Here is a 21,913-nt window from a genome sequence, read left to right on the forward strand (position 1 = left end):
GAAAGTATACAACAGTTGCATCTTACCTGTACTCACCTATGGGGCTGAAACGTGGAGGCTAACCAAGAGGGTTCTACTTAAGTTGAGGACAACGCAGAGGGCTATGGAACGAAAAATGGTAGGGATAACATTAAGAGATAGGAAGCGTGCAGAGTGGGTCAGAGAAATAAGTGGAAATCAAGAAGAGGAAATGGGCATGGGTAGGACATGTAGTGCGAAGAGAGGATAACCGATGGTCGCTTAGGGTAACAAACTGGATTCCAAGGGAAGGAAAGCGTAGCAGGGGGCGGCAGAAAATTAGGTGGGCGGATGAGGTTGAGAAGTTCGCAGGGGTCAAGTGGGTGCAGCTAGCACAAAACCGGGTTAATTGGAGAAATATGGGAGAGGTCTTCGCCTTGCAGTGGGTATAGTCAGGCTGATGATGATGATGATGATGATGATGATGTTCAATATGAGGTCTCCAGTGTATTGAAGAATCACAGAAAACGCAAGTACTTAAGAGTTGTAAACTGAACTAAAGGCTCTTGATGGTATGAAAGAGAAATAGAAACAGATTGGATTGACTGGAGCGACTAGAATGAAGCATTTATTGACATTTATAGTAAAGAAAAAAGTATCTGGCCAGGATTCAAGGACAGTTAGGTAGTTCTGTAAGGTATGACATAAGGTATGTATATCCGTGAATGAGGAGAAGGCAATGTCGTCTGCGTAAACATATAGGTGAAGATCGTCTCGCAAAGGTATTGAAGAAAGGATAATATTGGATAAAACAGGGGACAGGACCAAATCTTGAGGAACGCCTTTAGATTGAGAAAATTTGAGAGATGTAAGACCACCCTGATAACAGTAAAAAAATCTTCCTGATAAAAATGATTAAATCCAGGCGACTATGTAGTTCGGTTCGGAATTCGGCGTTTTATCAAATGAGAAATTAGTATTCCGTGATCGACCCTGTTGTAAACTTTAGAAATATCCAAATTTACTACAGCAAATATTTCACGAGACCGACTAGCCAAACGAATTCTGCTCTCCAGGTCAATATGAGCAGACCATATTGAGCATTCTGCACGGAAGCCAATCTGACTGGGAGAAAGAAATTTGTTTTTGGAAGTAAAATGAGACAATCGCTAATGAATTATGCGCTGTATTGCTTTCACCAGAATAGAAATGAAAGAAATCGATCTGATATTGTCAATGACATAGCCAAGGCTTTGACTCTTGAGTAGTAGAATCACTTTGGCAAGCTTCCGGGAGCTAGGTATCCAGGAGTACTTTAAATAACAGTCAATAATATTGAATAATTCTTGTGAAGAAATCTGGAAGAGGATTTTTTAACATACCAGCTGTAATAGCATCAGGGCCTGGAGCTGAAGCTCTTGTCTTTGAAATTACAGTTGCTAACTCTGGCATAGCCACCTCGTAAAATTCTGTCGCAGTGACCGGGAATGCGAGCGGCCTTGGGCATGGCGACGAAAAGCGAATGCTGTTGTTGTTGTTGTTCTCCTCTAATTTGATGGCACATACCCACACAGGGGGATCGGCCAAGAATTGGGGTGCAGATATATTAGATTTTGAGATGTATATAAAGCGAATATATAGACCTCGACCAACAGTATCCAGTAAATCAGCCTCCTCGCTAGGGCTCAGCACCACAGATGAAGACCATCAGTTTACCTGCTGCGGAGACTTAGCACGGCAGAGAAAACGAAATAGTGCACTCCGGTGCTTATTATCAGATAAAAAGGAAGGTAATTCAGTTTTATGAATTTCCTTGTCTTATGACACAGCACTGCTTACCACCGCAGTCCGTTCCTAGAAGAGGAAGAGTACCGCGAGCTGGTCGGGGGCAAGCGCGCGATCACGAGGAAAGAAGACGCCAGCCGCGCACTGGTCGGAGGTCTGAACGTCGACTCTGGCATTCAACTGCACGTCAGCTGCCGCAAGTACCCGTCCCGGCCTCTCACTGGAAGTCGTACGCCGCGGCTATCACCAGAGGACACAACTCGTCTTTGCGCTGGACATTTCGTGAGTCTGTCGGGCTTCGCCTTTCATCAACGTAAAGCATGGAATGGGGCTAGCCTGAACTATCGACACCATTTTTCCCGTTACTGAATTGGTACCGTAGGAGTGGGTTTCCTGTTGCAGCTAATTTTGCAATAGTACTCTTCATAGCATTGCATGACGTGTGTATGTAAAGTAAGGAACTGAAGGAAAATGGAGAAGCGTTAATCGCGTTCTTCCGAACGAAATCTTCAGATCAATCAATACTGGTCGAACGAGGGAGTAGTTTTGTCAGGTGTTCAAAACGTAGCCACTGTGAAAGCTGTCAGAAATAAGTCCAAATAAAATTATTAATAACCAGCTGCGATACACCTTCCTGCCAGCTGCGAAATAGCGGGACCTTCAAAATTAAGCACGCCATCAAAATAGATGCAGTGTGCCTGTGTGCCGTAACCCGGTGGCATGGTTTTCTTCACAGTCGTCTAGAGAAACATTTGTGCCACACCCCACTTCTCGTACTCTAAGTAGAACTGTTGTCATCACCTTTGTAAGCCCTTTTATTTTGAGGCAAGTCCTTAAAAAAAAAAAAAAAAAAAACTACGCAGTGTATAGTTACCCTTGGCAAACACACATTCCATGCTGCTTGCGCTTTCTGTAGGATAGGAAACAGTCAGTGACTGTTATTTCACGGTGCAGCTTTACAGACCTGAGCCGAATACTACCAGACCATCACGATGGAGCAACAAAGGTCGATGATGCTGTCACGCGCCATGTCGCAGCGCTCTGTCGTCATCAGGCCAGCGTGAGTAACTCGGTGCACGCAGCTGTCCTACCCAACTCTTGTACATTGAGCATGTCAGGCGAAATAATGGAATGATTGCGCACCATTTCGTTGTTTGTTCATGGCTCGCGTTATTCAGTGACCGTTTTTGTTTTTTACCCGCGTGAGAACAGTCGACCCCTTGTTAACACCGAAGATCGCAGCGCGCTGCTTGTGGAGTCTATAATATATAGGAAAAAGAATAAACCAGGGTCCATATTCCGAGTTTGCGTCGTTATCGAAAGTGTCGCTATCTCCCCGATCTCGAGTCGTGTGATTGGTGGAAACGCCGGAACTGGACGTTGCCCTATCTTCCGGTTCCGCTGTTTCCACCAATCGGATGACTCGAGGTCGGAAAATAGCGACACTCGCGATAACGACGCAAACTCGGAACACGAACCGAATGAATGGCAATGAATGACCAGAAACTGTCCCGCGCTGGCACCTAAATGTTATTGCTGAATTCACTGTCGCGTCCTGTAGCTAAACCTCCACTGCGATGAATGCACAAAAATTGCCGCCAAGATTGTGGGAAAGTTGTCCATTGTTTCTTTCCTATACGCTTCTTTTCGGCAGGTGTTGTGTTCCACACGCCTTTACATCAGCTCATTGTAGCCTGTAAGCATAGGTATGCCTTTTCTTGCAAGTGTTATAGCGTTTCACCTGCCTGTTCTTGGAGGACGTGCTTTAGCCACTCCTAAAAGCATCTTTTGCTCTGTGTGTGTTGCTTCGCTTGCGCCTGCAAATTATATTCTTCTTGGCGCGCCCCACCGCCTTTCCGCTTTTTTCTTTTGCAGGACCCAGGAAACTGGAGGGATGATGCAGTACCTGCTCACCATCATCTTCCTCATCTGCACTTTTTGGGTGGTCGTTGGCGTCCTCTACTACATCTACAATCAGAAAAGTGAGCCTACTATAGGCTGCGTTGAGTGTTGCGTTTCGGCGTTCATTTACTCGTTGCTTGTTGGATACTAGCGCAAAACAATGCATGGGTTTGTTGCACCGTTCTGATCATTTTCGTCACAAAATAACAGCCTATCGCTTTCAGTGGTAGGATGGGCGTATAGATACTGTTGATGCTAGGCCTTCAGAATCCGATTATGTGTTTCGGCATAGTATAACGCTGTAGGATCGCGTTGATCAGTGGACGGAATCGATCGTTTTAACGCCTGCCTTTGCAGTGACCTGGAGAATGACAATGTACCGCACAGTACTGGAGCCTTATGCACTTTTCGATACATGCTATTGACACATATTCCATCTGCAGCCGTAAGCAGGAGAGTTAAGACGCTTCCGTAGAAAGATCTGGCAACGATTTCTGCTCACGTCGATTGCAATGGAGACAACTGTGGTAGGTCGCAAAGGAGAAGCTCGTGTGTGAGCCTGAATCAATGAAGCCATTTTATAAGTTATCTCTACTGCAATTCTACATGCCGTACTCGTGGCTGAAAGGCAAATTTTCAGGAAGAATCATATGGACGCAGTTCGTGCGTTTGTTTTAAGAAGCACAATACGTTCACGTGTTCCAGTGGTACACCTGCTACTCAGTTACAGCTAACTTCGCTCTTTGGGCTCAGTTTCCTGTGGTCAGCGACCCCATAACTAATACAACGTGTAGAAGCTCCAACCTAATGAATTGGGGAAGCATTACTTTGCCGCTGACGCCAGCTATGGAAATTTCGCAACGCGCTGCCCTTCAGAATCAACGCCCGGATAGGATTCGTGATGTGGGAATTCAAGAAGTAATGCCCTGCTGTTTGGATCTGTATAGAGCATATCAGCTCGTTTAGTTACAGAATAGGATGTACCGAGATGATGGTTTATGTGGAATAGTGACTTACAAAAATGCACTTTTAGTTTTAATTGACTGCTTACTTAGTCCTTCCAGAGTATATTACGTTTAAAAATAGAACGCAAACTTTACTGAGATGAATTGTTATGGTGTCACACTTCATCCGATGGTATAAGTCAAACGAAAACAAGTTATTTACAGGTCAAGTGACTGAATTTGATACGAGTCAACACGAATACAACTGTCTATGAGTTAGCTGAATCTCAGTTAATTTCGTTCGGCTACAATTTTCCTCTAGCTTAATTTTTACTATTGATTAAACGCTCAATGGAACTTTGATTATTAGTGTTGTAGGTGTAATATTTAAACGCTTTTATAAAACTTGAAGCATGAAAACATTTGTGCCAAAGAAGAAAATATGTTCGAGGCAATATATATGCCCTTGAAGCATCTATTTCAAGAACAATAATAAACAAGTCGCGTTCTCTAGTATATCTGCAGTCAGCGTTGTGAATTAAAAAAAATTGCTGTTATGACTGGCAAATGAAAGTTGGCAGGCAATATGACCCTGCACTCACTGGTCGTCGGATCGCGTGTGTCAAAAGATCGCATGGAATGGCTTAGTTGGCAGGAGCTTCAGTCTTCGTCTTCGCTTTTGGGGTGAAAGGACCACTCCAAGGCCTTTGGATGCCAAGTTAGACACGCTTCTTCAACGCCACACAGGCTCATTGATAACGGCTTGCTTAAAGCGGGTATTTATACGTAAGTTGGTTGTCTCTTAGGTCACGTGGCAGCTTACGAATGTGTGCTGCTAATGAATGTGTGCGGGACAATGTATATGGGCGCTACATATTGCAACATTAGCGCGTAAGCAAGTAGCAAAGAGTATTTAGTAGGAGGAGGATCCGGAAGAAGAGCCAGCAAACGAGAGTCGTTAACGTTGTCGCACCACACTAAACGTTATGTACCATCGTAATTTTATTGCGAAAGCAATACTACTCGCATTTTCAAGCCTTCGCGTGACCCGGCCGCAGTTACGTCTTACCCACGTGACGCTGTGACGTCACACCCCACGTGACACACGGGCTGGCAGGAGCTGCCAACTTGGGTCTCTCGTTTCACATGGGACGGTTATGTCAGAATCAGCCTGCTAGGACCCTGGCATTCACGTTGCCCCTATAGGCCACTAAGGCACGTTCATATGGGTTGGTTAAAGCGGGGCTTTATATGTGGGCTGAGGAAGAAGAAAAAGAGAAGAACTCTCGGTCACCCGCAGCTAATGCTTTTGCACAATATTTGGTTCAGCAGCGTTGAACCCTTGTAATTTTTGTTTCATCTGTTGGAACCTTGAGGGCCTACTTCAACTAACTTTCGTAAGTGCCGTCTACACAATGACATCAATGGCCCTTAAATTCGTTTCTAAATCTGCATTATTGACAATTCATCAGAAATTATATATCGTACGCGCTTCCTAGAGAGTATATATGTAAGCATCAGCACATGTAGGTTTCAAGTGAGTGAATGCGTGTGTGTGCTATGTTCTCGCTATGTTGGAACGCAGTTTTGCGAACAAGTTACTGTCAGAAGGTATTTGCTGAAATTTTTCGTGTTTCTGGTAATAAAAGTTTGCTTATGTGTGAGTCGACGTTCGTTATGACCTTCGTGAAAGCTCAAGAACCTGTCTTCGAGTGTGGGCTTGACGTTTCGTTGATTTGAAAACACGAGATGTACAGGCTGTTTCACTTTTTACCTAAAGAAATACTTCTATAACGCTCCGGTGGCGCTTCGTACCAGGGTGCCGATTATTACCACCCAAAGGGGCGAGTAAATAAACTCTACACAGGTTTAGCTCCTATTCAGTCGGTGTTAAATTTTCATTCAATATATTCATCGAATAAGCTCAACTGAGTACTAGTTGCTACTCTGTATTGTGTTTTAATACGGCTAACACGAAAGCTACCCCCCCCTCTCTCTCTCTCTCTCTCTCTCTCTTTTACTCCTTACAGGAGTTTAGCCGCCTAAACTACAATCGTAGCAATGCAAGCATCAACTGCCGCACCTTAGCACTAAATTCATTTGTTTTTCTGGACGCAATAGCACTATGGAATGCCCTGCCAAACGCAATTGTACCATGCACTGACAAATCTTTCCGGGAAAAACTAACTTACAATTTTTCATTGGACCAATATTTTCCATCATATTCCTCTGGCACATTAAACAGCAACTCATCAAGCAGTTTGTAGGGTAACTGTCAAGTCTGTGTCGGCGAGGACTTCCTGACTCTCCATTGGGAGTACACAAACTGGATAGGAATAAAATTTGTGATGGTAACTCAAAGAAAAACCTGAGTACGGAGGTAATTTATGGCCACAGGGTTTTACCGAGAAAATTGAACTAAACGCAAATTTAGACTCATCAAGCAGTTTGTAAGGGAACTGTCAAGTCTGTGTCGGCGAGGCCTTCCTGACTCTCCATTGGGAGTACACAAACTGGATATTTCCCTCACTCGTGAAGCGTCGCTGTGCGCGCTTACCACACAGTGAATGAGGGTTCAGGGGAACGGTTAATTCCTGAGACTGAGGCCTGCAGGCTACTGCACTAGGAAGCTGGATGTAAACTATGGAAAATATACGTTCACCGACACCTGGTATAGGAAGAGAAGTTGCGCCAAAGGAAGGGCGGTGGCTGCCTCATTCCGCATGAAATGCGCCTTGACGAATCGGATTAAAGCGGCGGAGCTACAGAGTGGGTCAACAATTTTCAGGAATCAGGATCGTCCTTTTATATAGCCTTGCATTTACGACATCCGGGTATGTCGATGGTAGGTGCATTACGCGATTATCACCTCCGAGACATTTGGTAGCTGCAATGGAGGGCTTACTGCTAAAATAAAAGAGGTTCTCTCATGCACACTAAGCACGTCGCACTCAGCACCGGCTGCGTGGACTTACCTGCAACACACCTGTTGTCGAAATAGCTTTGAAAAATGCGTGTTCGTACTGGCGTCTGCCAAGACACCTAACCTGTAAGTGGAGGTGCACGTTGCAACCAGCGTCCATGACCTCATTTGTACGGTGCGTTTCAGAGTTCTTTTTCGTATTTTACTTCGTCCATATGCTGTTTTCTTCGCGTAACTGTTTGTTTTTGTTTCTTTCTACAGAGGTGAAGACGAGCACTGAAGATGACTTCATTGAGCCCACGCCCCCGTCTTCATGTAAGAGCGCCCTCTCAAAATTATTCCAAGTGCAGAACGGCAAGTGGCGCACGTGTTAATTCGAGGTTTTCGTTGGTGAACTGACGTACACTGTGAAGCCGGAGTTAACGCCTTGCTCCAGAGATGTTTAAATAACTGGCGACTGTCTTTTGAAGGAATCATGTCGACGGTGTAAAGGCTGGGCTTACCAGCGCTGTTGCCACTGTTAGGAACAGAGCACGTATGTTAATCTGTTTTCTTGTCGAGATTTCGTGGTGGAAATGCCTGTTAAGTGAAGGAAAGTTCGAAATTTGTCAAACTGGAATTCGTTTTTATTACAAAAAAGAAGTTTCAGCCGCGGACTGAAAAAAAAAGCTCGTTTTTCTGAAATGTTTTTCAAGCGATGTTAATCCACGTAAGCGACGTTATCCATAACACTGACATAATGTCCTTACTGTTGGGTTAAAGTAAAAGCCGGATAAATGCAGGTTCAATATATCCAGGGACCAGGCCCGCCGATCAATCTTGGCAACGTACATCGTCGGAGCGTATTTAATCACTCTTTGACATCGCAAATTGTCCCGCTTCACAACTGACGCACGCGGGAAACGTTTTTGCCAGCACTTCTTAAGTTGTTTTCGTATTCAACAGACCTCTGAATCTCTCTGTAAAGGCTGTAAACACGTGTCCGAATTTCGCTTGGGAAGCTGTCATGGGCTGCTGGGTGTCGGCGCTTTTCTAGAACGACGCATCTCGCGCTGCAGAGACATATGCTAGCTTGTGTCTCAGAAATGGTTATTCTTTATCACAAACGAGAGAATAAATTGCAAATGAAGCTCGTGCTCGGATTCTGCTTAGAAAACGGCCCTCTGTGGGTCTCACGGAGGAGCGCACGCGGAGAAAGCATGCGGGGGCGGCGAGTTGTGAGGCCCGAGCGTGTGGAAAATTCCAAAATATCTTCTACCTTAAAGGGAAGCTGCAGAAGTTTTACATTTCGATGAGTTTAGAGCGGTTGAATAATTACAACTTGCACGTAAATCATGCGAAATATCTTGGCGCTAGCATTTGAAACAATGGTGCAATTCGAGATTAAAACTGCGACGGCTATCAGGCTTCGCCGCACTGCACAGCGACAGGTGGGGGACGCATGATGACGTCATTGATGGTACCGGTACGTTTCCTGCATACACACACTTGGTTTGAAGAAATAAAAACAAGGCTGCCGAGAACAAAGCCTTATATATGTTGATTAGCACCATCAGAAACGGCGCAGCAGGACGTGAGCGAAGGCGACGAACATTAGAAATATTAAGCGCTAACCGCATGAGGCGACAATTCGCGGCGACATGCCGCGCGACGCCGTCACGCGACGGAATGAGGGCCGCCAAAGCATTGCCGCTCGTCGCTGTCGCTCGGTTTCTGGGTTTTTAGAAAATTTCGCGTGTCGCCCGGAAGCAGCTCGCGAGGCAGGCAATCGCAGAAGACTTCGGGGTGCTGAACTTCTGTTCTGGCTTTTTTTTTCTTTTTATTGCGTACGAAGTTTGTTTTCCTAGTCCAGTTTGGGCGAAGAACCTGGTGCCTTCACGCGCTCATTTCGTCTGATCCGTGTGTATATGAATGCATCGAGATAATTCAGTAAAAGCTTTGGAAGGGTAATAAAAGAAAGAAAAAGGTTAGCGTGGCTAGATATTGTTAATTTCCGAAAGAAGTAGGAGAAAGTCACTGCTTGCAATGCAAGTCGGCATCGCAGTGTAGTAGCGCACCGCTGCGCTGTGACCCTTTAAAATGCGATGCGTTAGAAGAAATTTCATCAGTGTTTTATCGTATACTTCGTGCTGTTTAGTGTTAGAAATGGGATATAGCGTGATTGCACTCCCCTTGACCGAATGACGAGGCGGCGGTAACAGAGCAACGCTGAAAACGCCTCTGTCGCTGAACAACGACAGGCGTTGGCGGCGGCGTCGCGCGACGGATCGCTAGGGGTTGTCGCCTCATGCGGTTACCGCTTTACCGTCCATGACGTCACCACCAAGGTTCTCCGCGGAACTTGTGTGCTGTGAGGAGAAGCTCAAGGTTTAATTGTCAATTACGCCATAGGTTTGAATGCTAGCATAAAAACACTTTGCATGCATTACCTACATCCCATGTACGTTTGAATCCTTTAATATCACGAAATTCTCAAAAAGGGATGCAGCTGCTCTTTAACGATCTTCGAATCACCTCAATTAAACTCCGGCTGACGGCAAGGCGCGATGGCCTTTGCTACCGAGAAAAGATGGATCACAACCCGAAAAAAAGAGAAGGTGGTATGAGACAGACCACGACGTCAGAAGAAACCCTATTTTGGCCGTGTTAGGTTTGAATGGTTGGACCTATAATCGGCGTTACCGGCAGCAGGGCTTTAGAACAAGTGTGCTTATTAGTGGTTGGGAGCCATTGTCTTGGGCACCGCCTTCTTGTCTTTATTAGATAGAGCCTTACCTTGAAGTTCTTTAGGCAGAAGGCAGTTTTTTAGGCAGTTGCCCATCTGGGCAACAATATAATGTTTGTAGGCTTTACTGCAGCAACACAGCACTATAGTGAAATCACCGACTTTAAACAACTGCAAGCACACAACGCCCGCATTAAACGTGACATGGAAAATGCAAGTGATTAAAAACATTACGTGAAACATGAAATAAAGGCCACCACATATATCATAAGGTTGACGTTTATAAAACAAATAATTTACTTTTGAGTAAGGTTTAGTTGAGATACGATTTCACGGCATTTGGTTGTCGAGTAGGAAACGCTCCCCCCCCCCCCCCCCCTCGAAAAACAACCGGGAATTTGTATGTTTGTCATGTCGTCTTTCACGTAAAGTGATGCCTTACAAGTGAATGGCAATGAGTATTCGTGCCTATATATACCCTGATTGCGCAGCTTTCGTTTCTGCCGATTTTCTTTTCTCCTTTAGGCCCCGGAACGGTCGACGGAGCCAGACCAGGTGAGTGAATAAATTGTATACTCTCCATTTCTCCTTTTACAGACTGGTCCTATATAGAAATATGTAACGGTGCGTTAATGGAAACTTCTTTTTCGTTGTTCTTTATTAAAGGAAAAATTAATCCTATAGACGTTGTAAACTGTAACCCAATGTTATCTGAACTGAAACGAGCAGGCTATGGCCCTCTTCGATTAACCAAAGTACATATAGGGCATTCAGTAGTCCCTAAGAGATTCCTTTTTCCGTACCAAAAATTTTAGTCCCCCCCCCCCCCCTCCCCTGCGGTCTGTAGTGCAGTGGTTAGGGCAGCGCTCGAGTGCTGAACCGAAGGATGCGGGATTGAGTTCTTGTCGCGGCGACCGCTTTTCGACGAAGCCGACAAACAAGGAGGCCATGCGGGGTGCGATGTCAGTGCACGTTAGAGAACTCCAGGTGCGCGAAATTTCCGCAGCCTGAGTCAATTGGAGCGTTAAGCTTCATAACTCAAGCAAAACCATTTTTAGGCCTGTGCTGTATACTTGTTCCTTGTAGCAGGATACGTAATTTTAAGTTAATGCAAGATATTGTGCGGGCAACAGGAACGGCCGACACTTCAACGTCCTCTACTTCTGCCGATTGCGCTCCTTCTTCTTCTTCGCCTATAATACACCTGTCAATATTAGGCGCCTTTTCTGCAAGGCGTGTTCAAAGGTTCACTCCATTAGACACATTCTGTGCTGTTTTTACAGAAACTTTACTCTCATTTTCTCCGACGAATAATCGGTTATTCTTTCTATATCTGCATAACTATACTGTTCAACCTATGACCCAACTGCTTTGCCATAACATTTGACCCGTGAAAGGCGATTTGCGCATTAGGTTTCCCACGAACGCCGTATCTTTAAGCTAGCTTCATTAGCATCGAAGATATGGGCGATCGGAAATGGTGCTCCTCCTCTCTCCTCAACTCAGCAGTCCTCGCCAGTGCGCAAGAATAAAAGATGCCCCGACGGCACCCGAGACCCCCCCGTCCTTTCCGCGTAACTTGGGAGGATCCAATGAGTAGGCGCGCCGAGCTGCTCCAACGACGCCGTAAGGAAGGTTTGCGCGATGGGATGTGTCACCCATATAGGTTGCGGACGGTCGCCAGCAACACTTTTAAAAATTATTTCTAAAATATGAGCTCTGTGCAAAGTATAAATTTGACTTGAATACTCACAAAGAGCACCTCTATGAATATCATGCATCATGGTAATGTGCAAGCAATGACCTCGATGCCCCTTTTACACTGCGCGAGCTTGAAGCTGCACTTCTTGCTAACGCCACTCGGTCGGCTGCCGGTAAAGATCGGCCCCCGGTGAAGATGGAATCACTCCGCTTTTCGCAATCTTCCCAATAACGCAAAAGAGCACCTTCTCAACCTCTATAACACCGCCTGGGAAGAAGGCTCTTTGCCATCGTCCTGGACTTCCTCACTTATTTCTCTCCTTCCTAATCCTGGTAAGCCTCTAGCCCTTTCAAATCTCCGTCCCATTTCTCTGACCTCCTGTGTCGGCAAGACGATGGAAACAATGGCGCTCACTAGGCTTAGTCGGCATTTGGAGGCTTCGAAATCGCTCCCTCATAACCCTCATTGTTTTTCGTTCCCCCGTATCTGCACAGGACCTTTTCCTCATACTTTAGCATACTTTCTTCACCTGTGGTTGCTCTCAGCTTCACGCCATGGTCACAGTCGATGTCCGCAAGGCATTCGATTGCGTCTCCCATGACCATATTCTTGCCTGCCTTTCCAGCACCGACTGCGGCTCTCGCGTGTATAACTGCATTCGAGCTTTTCTTTCTAATCGCAAGGCCTGTTTCCGAGCATTGAACTTCACTTCTACACCCCGCCGTTTAATCCGCGGTACCCCGCAGGGTGCCATTCTTTCACCCACACTTTTTAATATCGCCATGGCTCCCTTCGCGGCTCACTTATCGTTTATTCCCGATCTTCAGCACTGTTTTACGTTGACGACATCACATTGTCGTGCTCGCACGGATCTCCTAGCTCGGATCTCCTAGCACGAATCTCTTAGCACCGTTAAGCAGGGATTGGATATCATTTCTTGCTTTCTTGACCATGCAGGCCTGTCTCCTGTCTCAGAATTCCTACTTTTGACTGCTCTGCTTATCAACGAGCTCACAACTCACTGACCTACCTTATCTCTGGCGGCTCCCCAATCCCTAAAGTTTCTCAATGTCACGTTCTTGGCATGCCTCTGCATGCCGCCAAAAATGTCCGGGCTCTCCATGCGACTGTTGCTACCTGTCAGTCTGTCACCAATTTACTTCGCCGAGTTGTGAGACGGTCCTCTGGCTTGAGGGAAGCTCACGCCTGTCGACTGGCTCACACGCTGGCTCTTAACAAATTCCTTTACTTTATACCATATCTTTCATTCACCCAAGGCCAGCTACACACACTTGCAACAGCTCTTCACGGCTTTTATAAAGCTGCTCTTTGTCTTCCCATAACCACTTCCACCAGTAAGCTTTACGCTATCGGGTTTTTCACCCTCTTCGCAGTCTCCTTTCCCTTCACCGCTACCGACAGATAGCTCGCCTCCTAGCACAGTTCATGGACGCTGGCTTCTCAAAGAGGCTAACATTTCCCCATCCAGTCAGTCCCTTTGCCAACGTCTTCCCCTCCAGAAGCCACTAACCTCCGTATACTTCCTCTTCCAGCCAATATGTCGCCGGTCCTGCATGCTGGCCGTCGACATGCTGCTGCCTCTCATCATAGTTCGCCCTTCAACACCCATGGAGTCGCTTATACGGATGCCGCTTATGTGGCTCCTCGCAGGTCCGGAAGCCAGGTTCTCTTTCATCCTCGTCTATCTACCCCTGTCACACACACTATCGGCCCCTTTCTCCACCCTCCGGTTATTATCTCCCTCGAGGTCCTCTCCATCATTCATGCCATTCAAAGTTTCCATTTAATCTAAAAGTCTCACACATCATCTGTTCACGGAACTCGTGGCCGCACTTGTGCTGCAGCCCTGCCCCGTCTTCCTCCGATGGATCCCTGGACACTCTGGGATTGACGGCAATGAGCTGGCGAACCAGCTCGCCCGTGAAACTCGTAACCGGGCACCGTTCATCCCCTGACCAAGATCCTTGGAGGGCGGGTCGAGACTGCCTCTTTGCGCCACCATCAGCGAATATTACAATGCTGCTCGCTTAGACCGCGAACTCTACCCCGATCCTCATCCTAATCTCTCCGTTCGGGAGGCTCATGTCCTTCGGCAGATACAGCTGAATACACTCATAGCCCCTGCACTGCTATATCTGTACAAATTCTGTCGTGATCCATCATGCCCCAACTGCCCTTCCCCATATGCCAACCTTTCCCACTGCCTATTATCATGTCCGGTTGCATTGCGGTCGGGAATCTTTCCCACCCCCTTCCACACTATCTGGACCTGGGTGGACTAGCTTGGTGCTGGGGGTGAAGAACAGCGCCTGCTCGTCCAGTAAGCCATGGATGTATTAGGCGCCTAAGTGTTGCGCCTCAATAAAGTCTTCTACTACCCAGTCGAAAAAAACTACAGAACTGTGTCAAAAATACGACAAAATATCCTGTAACTCTGTCGTAACCATCAGATTTTCCTCTAGTTCTGTAGTACTTTTCTGTAATTCTGTAGTTTTTCTGTAGTATATTTCTGTTGTCTGTAGTTCTGTAGCACTTTTCTGTTGTAACTACAGAAATTTCTGATGTTACTACAGAATGTTCTGTTGGCACAACAGGTTTCCCGTCAAAACCCGCACAGAAATTTTGTCGTAACATCAGCAAATTTTCTGCAGTTTTTCCGACTGGGTACTATTACTACATCAGAATATTATCACAGGTAACATTTCATAGGCCCTTAAAGCTCTGTTCCACTGCTTCGCAAGAAACTTTGCAATGACTTCGCAATGATTAAATTTAAAGGATGAGCCAGTCAACTGCACCGCCCGGCCACAGACGAGCATCGCAGCGATTCTGTTCGATTAACTCATTCTGACTCTGAGTCAATATATTAGTACTGATGAAAGTGGAAGCGCACATAAATCCGTGACATTTGATACTTCCCATTTACATTCAGTAGAGTGGCCTTTCATTAAGTTTTTAAAGTTCGTTTTCTGACGCACTTGAGCGATATTCGTTCAAGCTGTCCGTCAATGCGATGCCTGCTAAAAGCAACTGACAATGAGCCTTGTGAGAAATCTGATTTCTGGTGCGTGCAGAATTCCTGGCCTCCAAGACAATCATCTGTTCCGTGCGTAGCGACCGCGCCATGAACCTTTGGGTATATCTCCCCGAGGGCGTCTGCGCTGCATTCGTGGCCCTGGGTCTGACGACTGCCGACGGCTCCGTACAACAAGGTATACAGTGCGAATCTGAGCCGGAAGCGTCTCGCCTGTTCTGTGATACTTTGTGATACTTGGAGTTCGTAAAATTTTAAATTTCTTCCTCGCACACATTTTAATAAATGCTTCCTTTTGTATCCTCTTGCAAACATTGGGCGGGGCGTTTGAATAATTGAGCTTTTGCAGCCGAAATACTCGTTAAAATTATCAGGCACTTCTGCTCTAGTAATGTCTTAGGTATCACGTCTGGATATATAGCGAAACTTTTCGTGGATTTTCTAAAATTCTTGTTGGTCGCTGGTATCGCAGAAGTGTCGCAAATATTACGCATATTATATTTCCTGATATCTAAAGTCATATTTTTTTATTACATTGTTTGCCTTAGTTTTTTAGTGCTACTTGGGTACTTGTGCTCTCTCTTTACGCTTTGCGTGCCTTTCATTGAACATCTGACATTGTGCTCGCAGGGCGAGCGCTGAGCGTGGAGCGGCTAAGCGCGGTCGACAAAATCAAGGCGCTCGTGTCGGTCGACTACCCCGTAGTGAGTGCAAACGGCGCTAAGTTCGGAGACAGCCTGAAGGTGTTCATGGCCATAGACACGACCACACGCTTTAAGCGCCTTTTCAACGGCTTCGAGGTCCGCGGCATACAGGTGGCGGACTATCAGGACGCCGCCAAAATGACGGCCCTAAGCAAAGCCATCTCGGTACGTATCAACTCCGCCTCCCCATCACTCTCCTCCCTTTCCGCTCAGCTTTTTTTTTTCTGTAAAGTATTTCTTTAAGGCCTTTGTCTCTCGGCTATCCTGTAGGCTGAGGGTATTTGGCGCCATCTTATGGTTTTCAGGAGAGCCAACGAGATCTCTGAGCTGGAGAGCAGGCTCTCTCTCCCCTCGCCGACGTGATGGCTATAGCCAGTATATTCTAGGCACTATAGCTATAGCTTATGGCTCCCCTTCTCCCCACGAGTGCGTCCTCTGCCGCGGTCAGCTGCATTACAAACCTTAATGCATGCCCATTCGAACCACGTTCTCCTCTTTTCCATATATAAACTCCGCCGGGATGGCGCAGTGGTTACGGCGCTCGACTACTGTTCCCAAGGATGCGCAATCGAATCCCGGCCTCGGCGGCCGCTTTTCGATGGCGGCGAAAAGCAAGGCGCCCATGTGCTGTGCGATGTCAGTGCACGTTAAAGAACCCCAGGTGGTAAAAATTTCTGGAGTCCTCCACTACGCCGTCTCTCATAGCCTGAGTCGCTTTGGGACGTTAAACCCAACAAACCAACCAAACCAACCATCTTTACCATACAGTTAACGCCGAAGGCTGTGCTGATGGCGCCATATCAATCTACTGAAGACAGCTGCCCCTATTTGAGGCCCCATAAACTAGTGCATCCCTTGCAGGTAGATATCTAATCATCTAATCAGGCGGCGGTTGGATGTTCCGATCCTTTTGATGACGCTTTCAGTGAAAGATACTGGTCGGTTCGTGCTCAAGGGAATAAGGAAGCTTTCGCTTGCCCAGCAGGTCATATGTGGGACATTCGTTCCAATGTCGAATATGTAACTCACAGCGTTGACTTCCTAGTTCAGGGCCTTCTATGCCAACTGACACCGGACTCCAGAGAGACGAGTGAGGCCACGCGGTTGCTCACCATAGCATGGTCGCGTAGGTGGCCGTCGCACTTTTTCCCTTTTTTTTTTTAGCCTCTCTGTGCCACCATAGCCTCTCCCCTGTAGTCAGTGGCCCATTTAATTCCGTCAAGATTAACTGAAACGTTCAGTCGCCTACAACGTCAGCCGGGTAAAATTTCTCTACGTCCTCCTTTTCCCCCGGATTGCTGAAGATTGCAGTGTTTCAGGACGAGAGCCGCTAAGAGGAACACCATGATTCGTCATGCAAACAAAACCCGTTGTAGTGTTCCCGCTTCTCTGCCTTTCTTTGGCTTGGCGACCAAGCGAATCGGGCCGAAGCCAAGCCAAGCCAAACGTCGGCCAAAATAAGAATTGCCAAGAGGGTGAAAAGAAAGAAAGGCGGGCGAGTAGAAAGTGAAAAGACATCATGACTCTCACCGCATGCTTAACTAGCTCGCTGCCATGTTTGTGCAGTCGTTTTAAGTCCGGTTTTCAGACGGCTTGTGACGAAACTGTTTCCAGCCGCCCCGTTCTGTATACGTCCTCGCAGGATGTCAAGGCCGCCGCTTCTCGGGCGGAGCGCGTGATCGCCACGTTGGTCCTACCGCCAGGAACCACCGTCCCTGCACAGTCAACCGCGCTCACGTGAGTGCCGCTTCATCAAAGTACTCGCCAACTATGAACAATGGCCCTCTTCATTAGAACTCCGTGGAAGGAGATGGACCGTTTGTTTCAGCAAGCAACTTCGAAAACTTCCTGAAAATACTTAGATTATTGTTTCTGTTCGATACAGCAAAAAATGCAGGAACAAATGCCTGGCACAACGGACTCGATTTACATCAGAACTACTCTAATTTCAAACCTCATTATTTAAAATCTGCTGATTAAATTTTAAAAAGGTTAATCTATACGACATGTAACTGTGCGCAAAAGACGTACAGGAAAATCGGTCAAGACGTGACGTCATTTCAAACTGCAAACGTTGTTATGCTAAGTCAGGTGCAGTATTTAGCTTCGCAGCTAGCTACAATGAAAGGCCTAGTCGTGCCAACTGCATGGTTGTTATTTTTGAAATTGACGGCATGGAATGAAGTACCCGACACGCCACATTAGAGCAAGGCTGGTCTCGAGGGCCGCCCAAGCATACAGCAAGTGCTCTCCTCTATACCCGCCGTGTCTAGATCATGCGGTTCGAATTTGGCACCGTAGTCACTGCAACACGTTATCAGCGGACCCCGCGTCTGTACGCATCTTCTTGCGTGTCTCTGACGTTCAGTTCCGATTTTGTGCCGAAAAAACTTGTTTGTCACACTGCAGGGCTTCAGAAAACTCCTTTTTCAAAGCCCGTCGCGGTGGTAGATTCGTTAAAATGCCCCACTACTGTGCCGGAGCACCCGGGTTTGATCCAAACTGCCGCTGGCGGCGCCGTTTCGATAAAGGCGAAACGGAGAGGCTTCGATCTGCTGTGCGATGTCAGTGCACGTTAATGATCTCCAGGTGGTTGAAGCCCTCCCCTCTGTAGCCCTCCACAACGGCTCCTTTTTCTTTTTCCACTTTGAATCTCGCCTTCACCCTTACGGCGCGGTGAGGTGTCCAACGAAGCAAGTCTGACAGATACTTTAATTTCCTTTCCCGTAAACCAATAAAATATAAAATTAGTTTCAAAAAGTAATGTGACATTGTCATGTTCACGGCTTCGAACTCGGCATTCGGACTATCACTCGATCTGCTACAATTAAAAAGTTAAACAGTACATTTATTTTGCAGCAACTTGTGTCCGCCACGCCTATGAGTTTGTTCTTGCAAACATTTTTTTCATGTTTGGAACTCTCTGTTTAGAGGTTTTGAAAATGTTCACTGAAACACCCGGTCATTTTAGAAAGCTTTGCTTGAATATATTTCTATCTTATGTGTTTCTTCCCTTATTCCTCCAGCTGGGGACGATAAGCCGCGTATTGCGGGGTTTTAAAAATACTTCGCTTTTTAAATGATTTTTTCATAGGTTGACAGTCTCCCTTGAATGTTCATGGTTGTTCTCCACGATGGGACCCCGGAGGTGCACAAGGAAGTTAGAAAACTGCTTGTGAATGCTTCCTTTAGAACATACACTTGTGGGCGATAAGCCAACTTTTCACCCCTAGGCAGCTTCCATATCCGCGAGCAATGTGTTTGTAAAGGTGGTGTACATTGGTCTATGCAGGGAGTTTCAAACTGACTTCCTCGCAACTCAGGGTTCCGCGGGCTGATCTCTCTCTTTCACTGAACCCCCTACCCCCTAGTGCCCCTGTCCCAATTGAGACTACAGCGCACCAGCCACAGTGCAGTTGAAACTAATTTCAGAGCGCTGAATTTTTTTATCCTTGCTAGTTCTTCAGTTTTGCGACGTCAGCATAAGCATCGTCGACAGGATCGACCTTAACATCGCACCAAGATATGCTGCGCGCGGCCTGCTCGTTTAGTTGGGACGGGAACGCCGGCGGCGCCGGCTCGCCCGGCGACCTTCGCAGCGTCCCACCGTGCTCCGATATCATACTCATGTAGGTCTAGAGTGTTGGTGAAAAGGTGAAAAAAGGGGGGCATAGAAACGTGGCAGCCGCGGTCGGTTGTTCCAAGGCCTACAGCGGCGGCCGCGTTTCGATGCAGGCGAAACTCAAATGAATGCATGTGCTGTGCGATGTCTGTGCACGTTCAAAATCAAGGTGGTGGAAATTATTTTTTCCGCTTTCATATCCCACTTTCCTCTCTTCCCTTACGGCTTACTTCATGTTTCGCCCGATATGTGTGACAGATACTGTACCTTCCCTTTTATATAAAGCAATTTGCAATGCATGGACCGCGAAGAGGAGGAGGAATAAACTTTTATTCTCCAACAAAACGGCGCACAGTTCCAACGTCCCTCGGCTGTAGGCCTGAGGGTTTGTTTAGAAAGAGGCTCCACCTCGGATGCTGGCTCGAATGCGTTGTTCCTTGCCTAATTGGACCGCTGCCTCCTGGGTCTCAGAGTCAGAGCTGCGCAGAGCTGTTTCCCACGTTCACTCATTGTCTGTATTTGTGAACATGATTTTTTGTGAACACGACAGGAAATAGTCATAACTGTAGCGTCAGTTGCTGGGAACCGTAATCCAAAGGAAGTATCCGAGCGTTAGAGTATAAGACTAATGCAACAAAACTAGGAAGGCGGAGGCAAAGCCGCAATGCTTGCTGTTCAATCAAGAGAAGTGGTCGAAGTTTGCAAGCAGTGGAACCTGTAAACAAGACGCAGCCGAATTCCAGAATAGAGCGCATATAAAGTTTAGAGATCATAACAAGGGCAGATCTTCTCATTCCATATGTCCTGTGGCTGACGCGACGCAGTAGATATAGGCACGCTCCCCTTTACGCTTAATATGTTCAATATCAATATTAATATGTTCTTTGTTCAACAGCCTCGGGAAGGAACAGCAGTTTACGTTAGGTAGCGAAGCACTGGAAGTAGTAGGTGAATATGTCTACTTAGGACGGGTAGTAACCGCAGATCCGGACCATGAAAAGGAAATAACAAGAAGGATAAGATTGGGATGGAGCGCATTTGGCAAGCACTCGTAGATTATTACTAGCAGCTTACCGGTATCGCTAAAGAGGAAAGTATACAACAGTTGCATCTTACCTGTACTCACCTATGGGGCTGAAACGGGGAGGCTAACGAAATGGGTTCCAGTCAAGTTGAGAACAATGCAGAGAGCTATCTAAAGAAAAATGGCAAGTGTAACGATAAGGGATAGAAGGCGTGCAGGGTGGGTCAGAGAAATAACTTGGGTTATTAGGGCTAATCAAGAAGAATAAATGGGCAGGGCATGTATTGCGAAGAGGATAACCCATGGTCGAAAATTCTACCAAATTGTATACCGAGAGAAGGAAGGCGTAGAAGGGGTGGCAGAAAGCCAGGAGGGCGGATGAGGTTAAGAAATTCGCAGAGGCGAAGTGGATGCAGCTAGCACAGAACCTGTTTAATTGGAGGAATTTGGAGAAGCCTTCGCCCTGCAGTGGATATAATCTGGCTGATGATGGTAATGACGATGAACGCTATCGCGCTGAAGGTTTGAGAACACATAACAGTGACGTCGCTTCCGCTTGGAATTGTTAGTCAATGTCGATCAAAGGAGCCCTGTATACATGTACTAGCTTTCCTGTAGTCGAGCGTTGAAATTACAGTTGTTTCTTCACTGTTAAGTCGTAAGTACCAGTGCGTCATTGTGTACAATTGCTGAGGCATAGAAAGCGCGGATTGCGAATAGGAGCCTCTCGCTAGTGTTGGACGCATGCCGCGGTAACCTGGATGCAAGTTCATAGTAAATCGAAGTTTTAGTCTTTTATTTATTCTCTACATCCCAAAGAACACTTACTAGGACTCTTCTGCATGTAGAGTGCAAAATGTATTAGGACGACAAGCTGTTTCTGCCGTCCTCCCCAGAGCTCTTATTTGTGATATGAAGGACGCAACATCGGCAGTCATTTGCAGCTAGCTGTGTTCCTTGCTCCTCACACCTTTGCAGGGGCGTGGATACTCTATTCGTGCTCCTCCACAACCTCCCTGCCTCCGGTGGCTGCACTGCCCAGTCGCCCAACAGCCTGGAGCACATAGTAAGTAAACCTCCGTACTCTTGGCGCCCTCTCGTTTCTGGCCGGAGTTACAAGAGTGCAGGAAAGCTGCCCACACGCGTGTGAGCGAAATACCTACGTTCAAAGGACAGCGAGGACGATTTGAAGTTCGCCATTTGTCGATGGAACAACGCCTTCAGGTCACGAACAGACGACGAATCAAGATGCAGATGTCTCCACCACCGGCCGATTTTACGACTAAACTGCATGCTTCCACACTAATTTTTGTGCGCAGATCTCGGAGGCTGTGCTAGGCTCATGGAGCGAAAGTTTGTGCACTGATGTGTCGCTCGCAGATAGCAGACATGTGAGGAAGGAGATTAAGAATGAAAATGGTTAATGGTGATAGGTAATGAATAAATGTTATAAATGGACATCGGTAGACTTAATAACTAATGCTAATGATTGATAATAACTAAAGTGACTTGCAATGACCAATATATCAAACTATGACTTATAATGGCCGCAACTGATTAGAAATTACT

At 46.6% G+C, this 21,913-nt stretch overlaps 1 protein-coding gene across 1 annotated transcript in view; it reads left to right on the forward strand.

Annotated features, from left to right (window-relative positions):
* Nucleotides 1-1,808: 1,808 nt before the first annotated feature.
* The window catches only part of LOC146208016 (uncharacterized), a 42,629-nt gene continuing 22,524 nt past the window's right edge, over nt 1,809-21,913 (forward strand). The window contains exons 1-9 of the mRNA XM_084587210.1: nt 1,809-2,025; nt 2,698-2,803; nt 3,619-3,725; nt 7,774-7,827; nt 10,763-10,792; nt 15,035-15,172; nt 15,625-15,863; nt 17,341-17,435; nt 21,323-21,410. Of these exons, the coding sequence (XP_084443336.1) occupies nt 2,736-2,803; nt 3,619-3,725; nt 7,774-7,827; nt 10,763-10,792; nt 15,035-15,172; nt 15,625-15,863; nt 17,341-17,435; nt 21,323-21,410 (819 nt within the window). The 5' untranslated portion in view covers nt 1,809-2,025; nt 2,698-2,735. The remainder of the gene's footprint in view (nt 2,026-2,697; nt 2,804-3,618; nt 3,726-7,773; nt 7,828-10,762; nt 10,793-15,034; nt 15,173-15,624; nt 15,864-17,340; nt 17,436-21,322; nt 21,411-21,913) is intronic.

The sequence above is a fragment of the Amblyomma maculatum genome, chromosome 1, assembly GCF_055883805.1.
Source record: "Amblyomma maculatum isolate TAMU_Amacu chromosome 1, ASM5588380v1, whole genome shotgun sequence".
NCBI lineage: Eukaryota > Metazoa > Arthropoda > Arachnida > Ixodida > Ixodidae > Amblyomma > Amblyomma maculatum.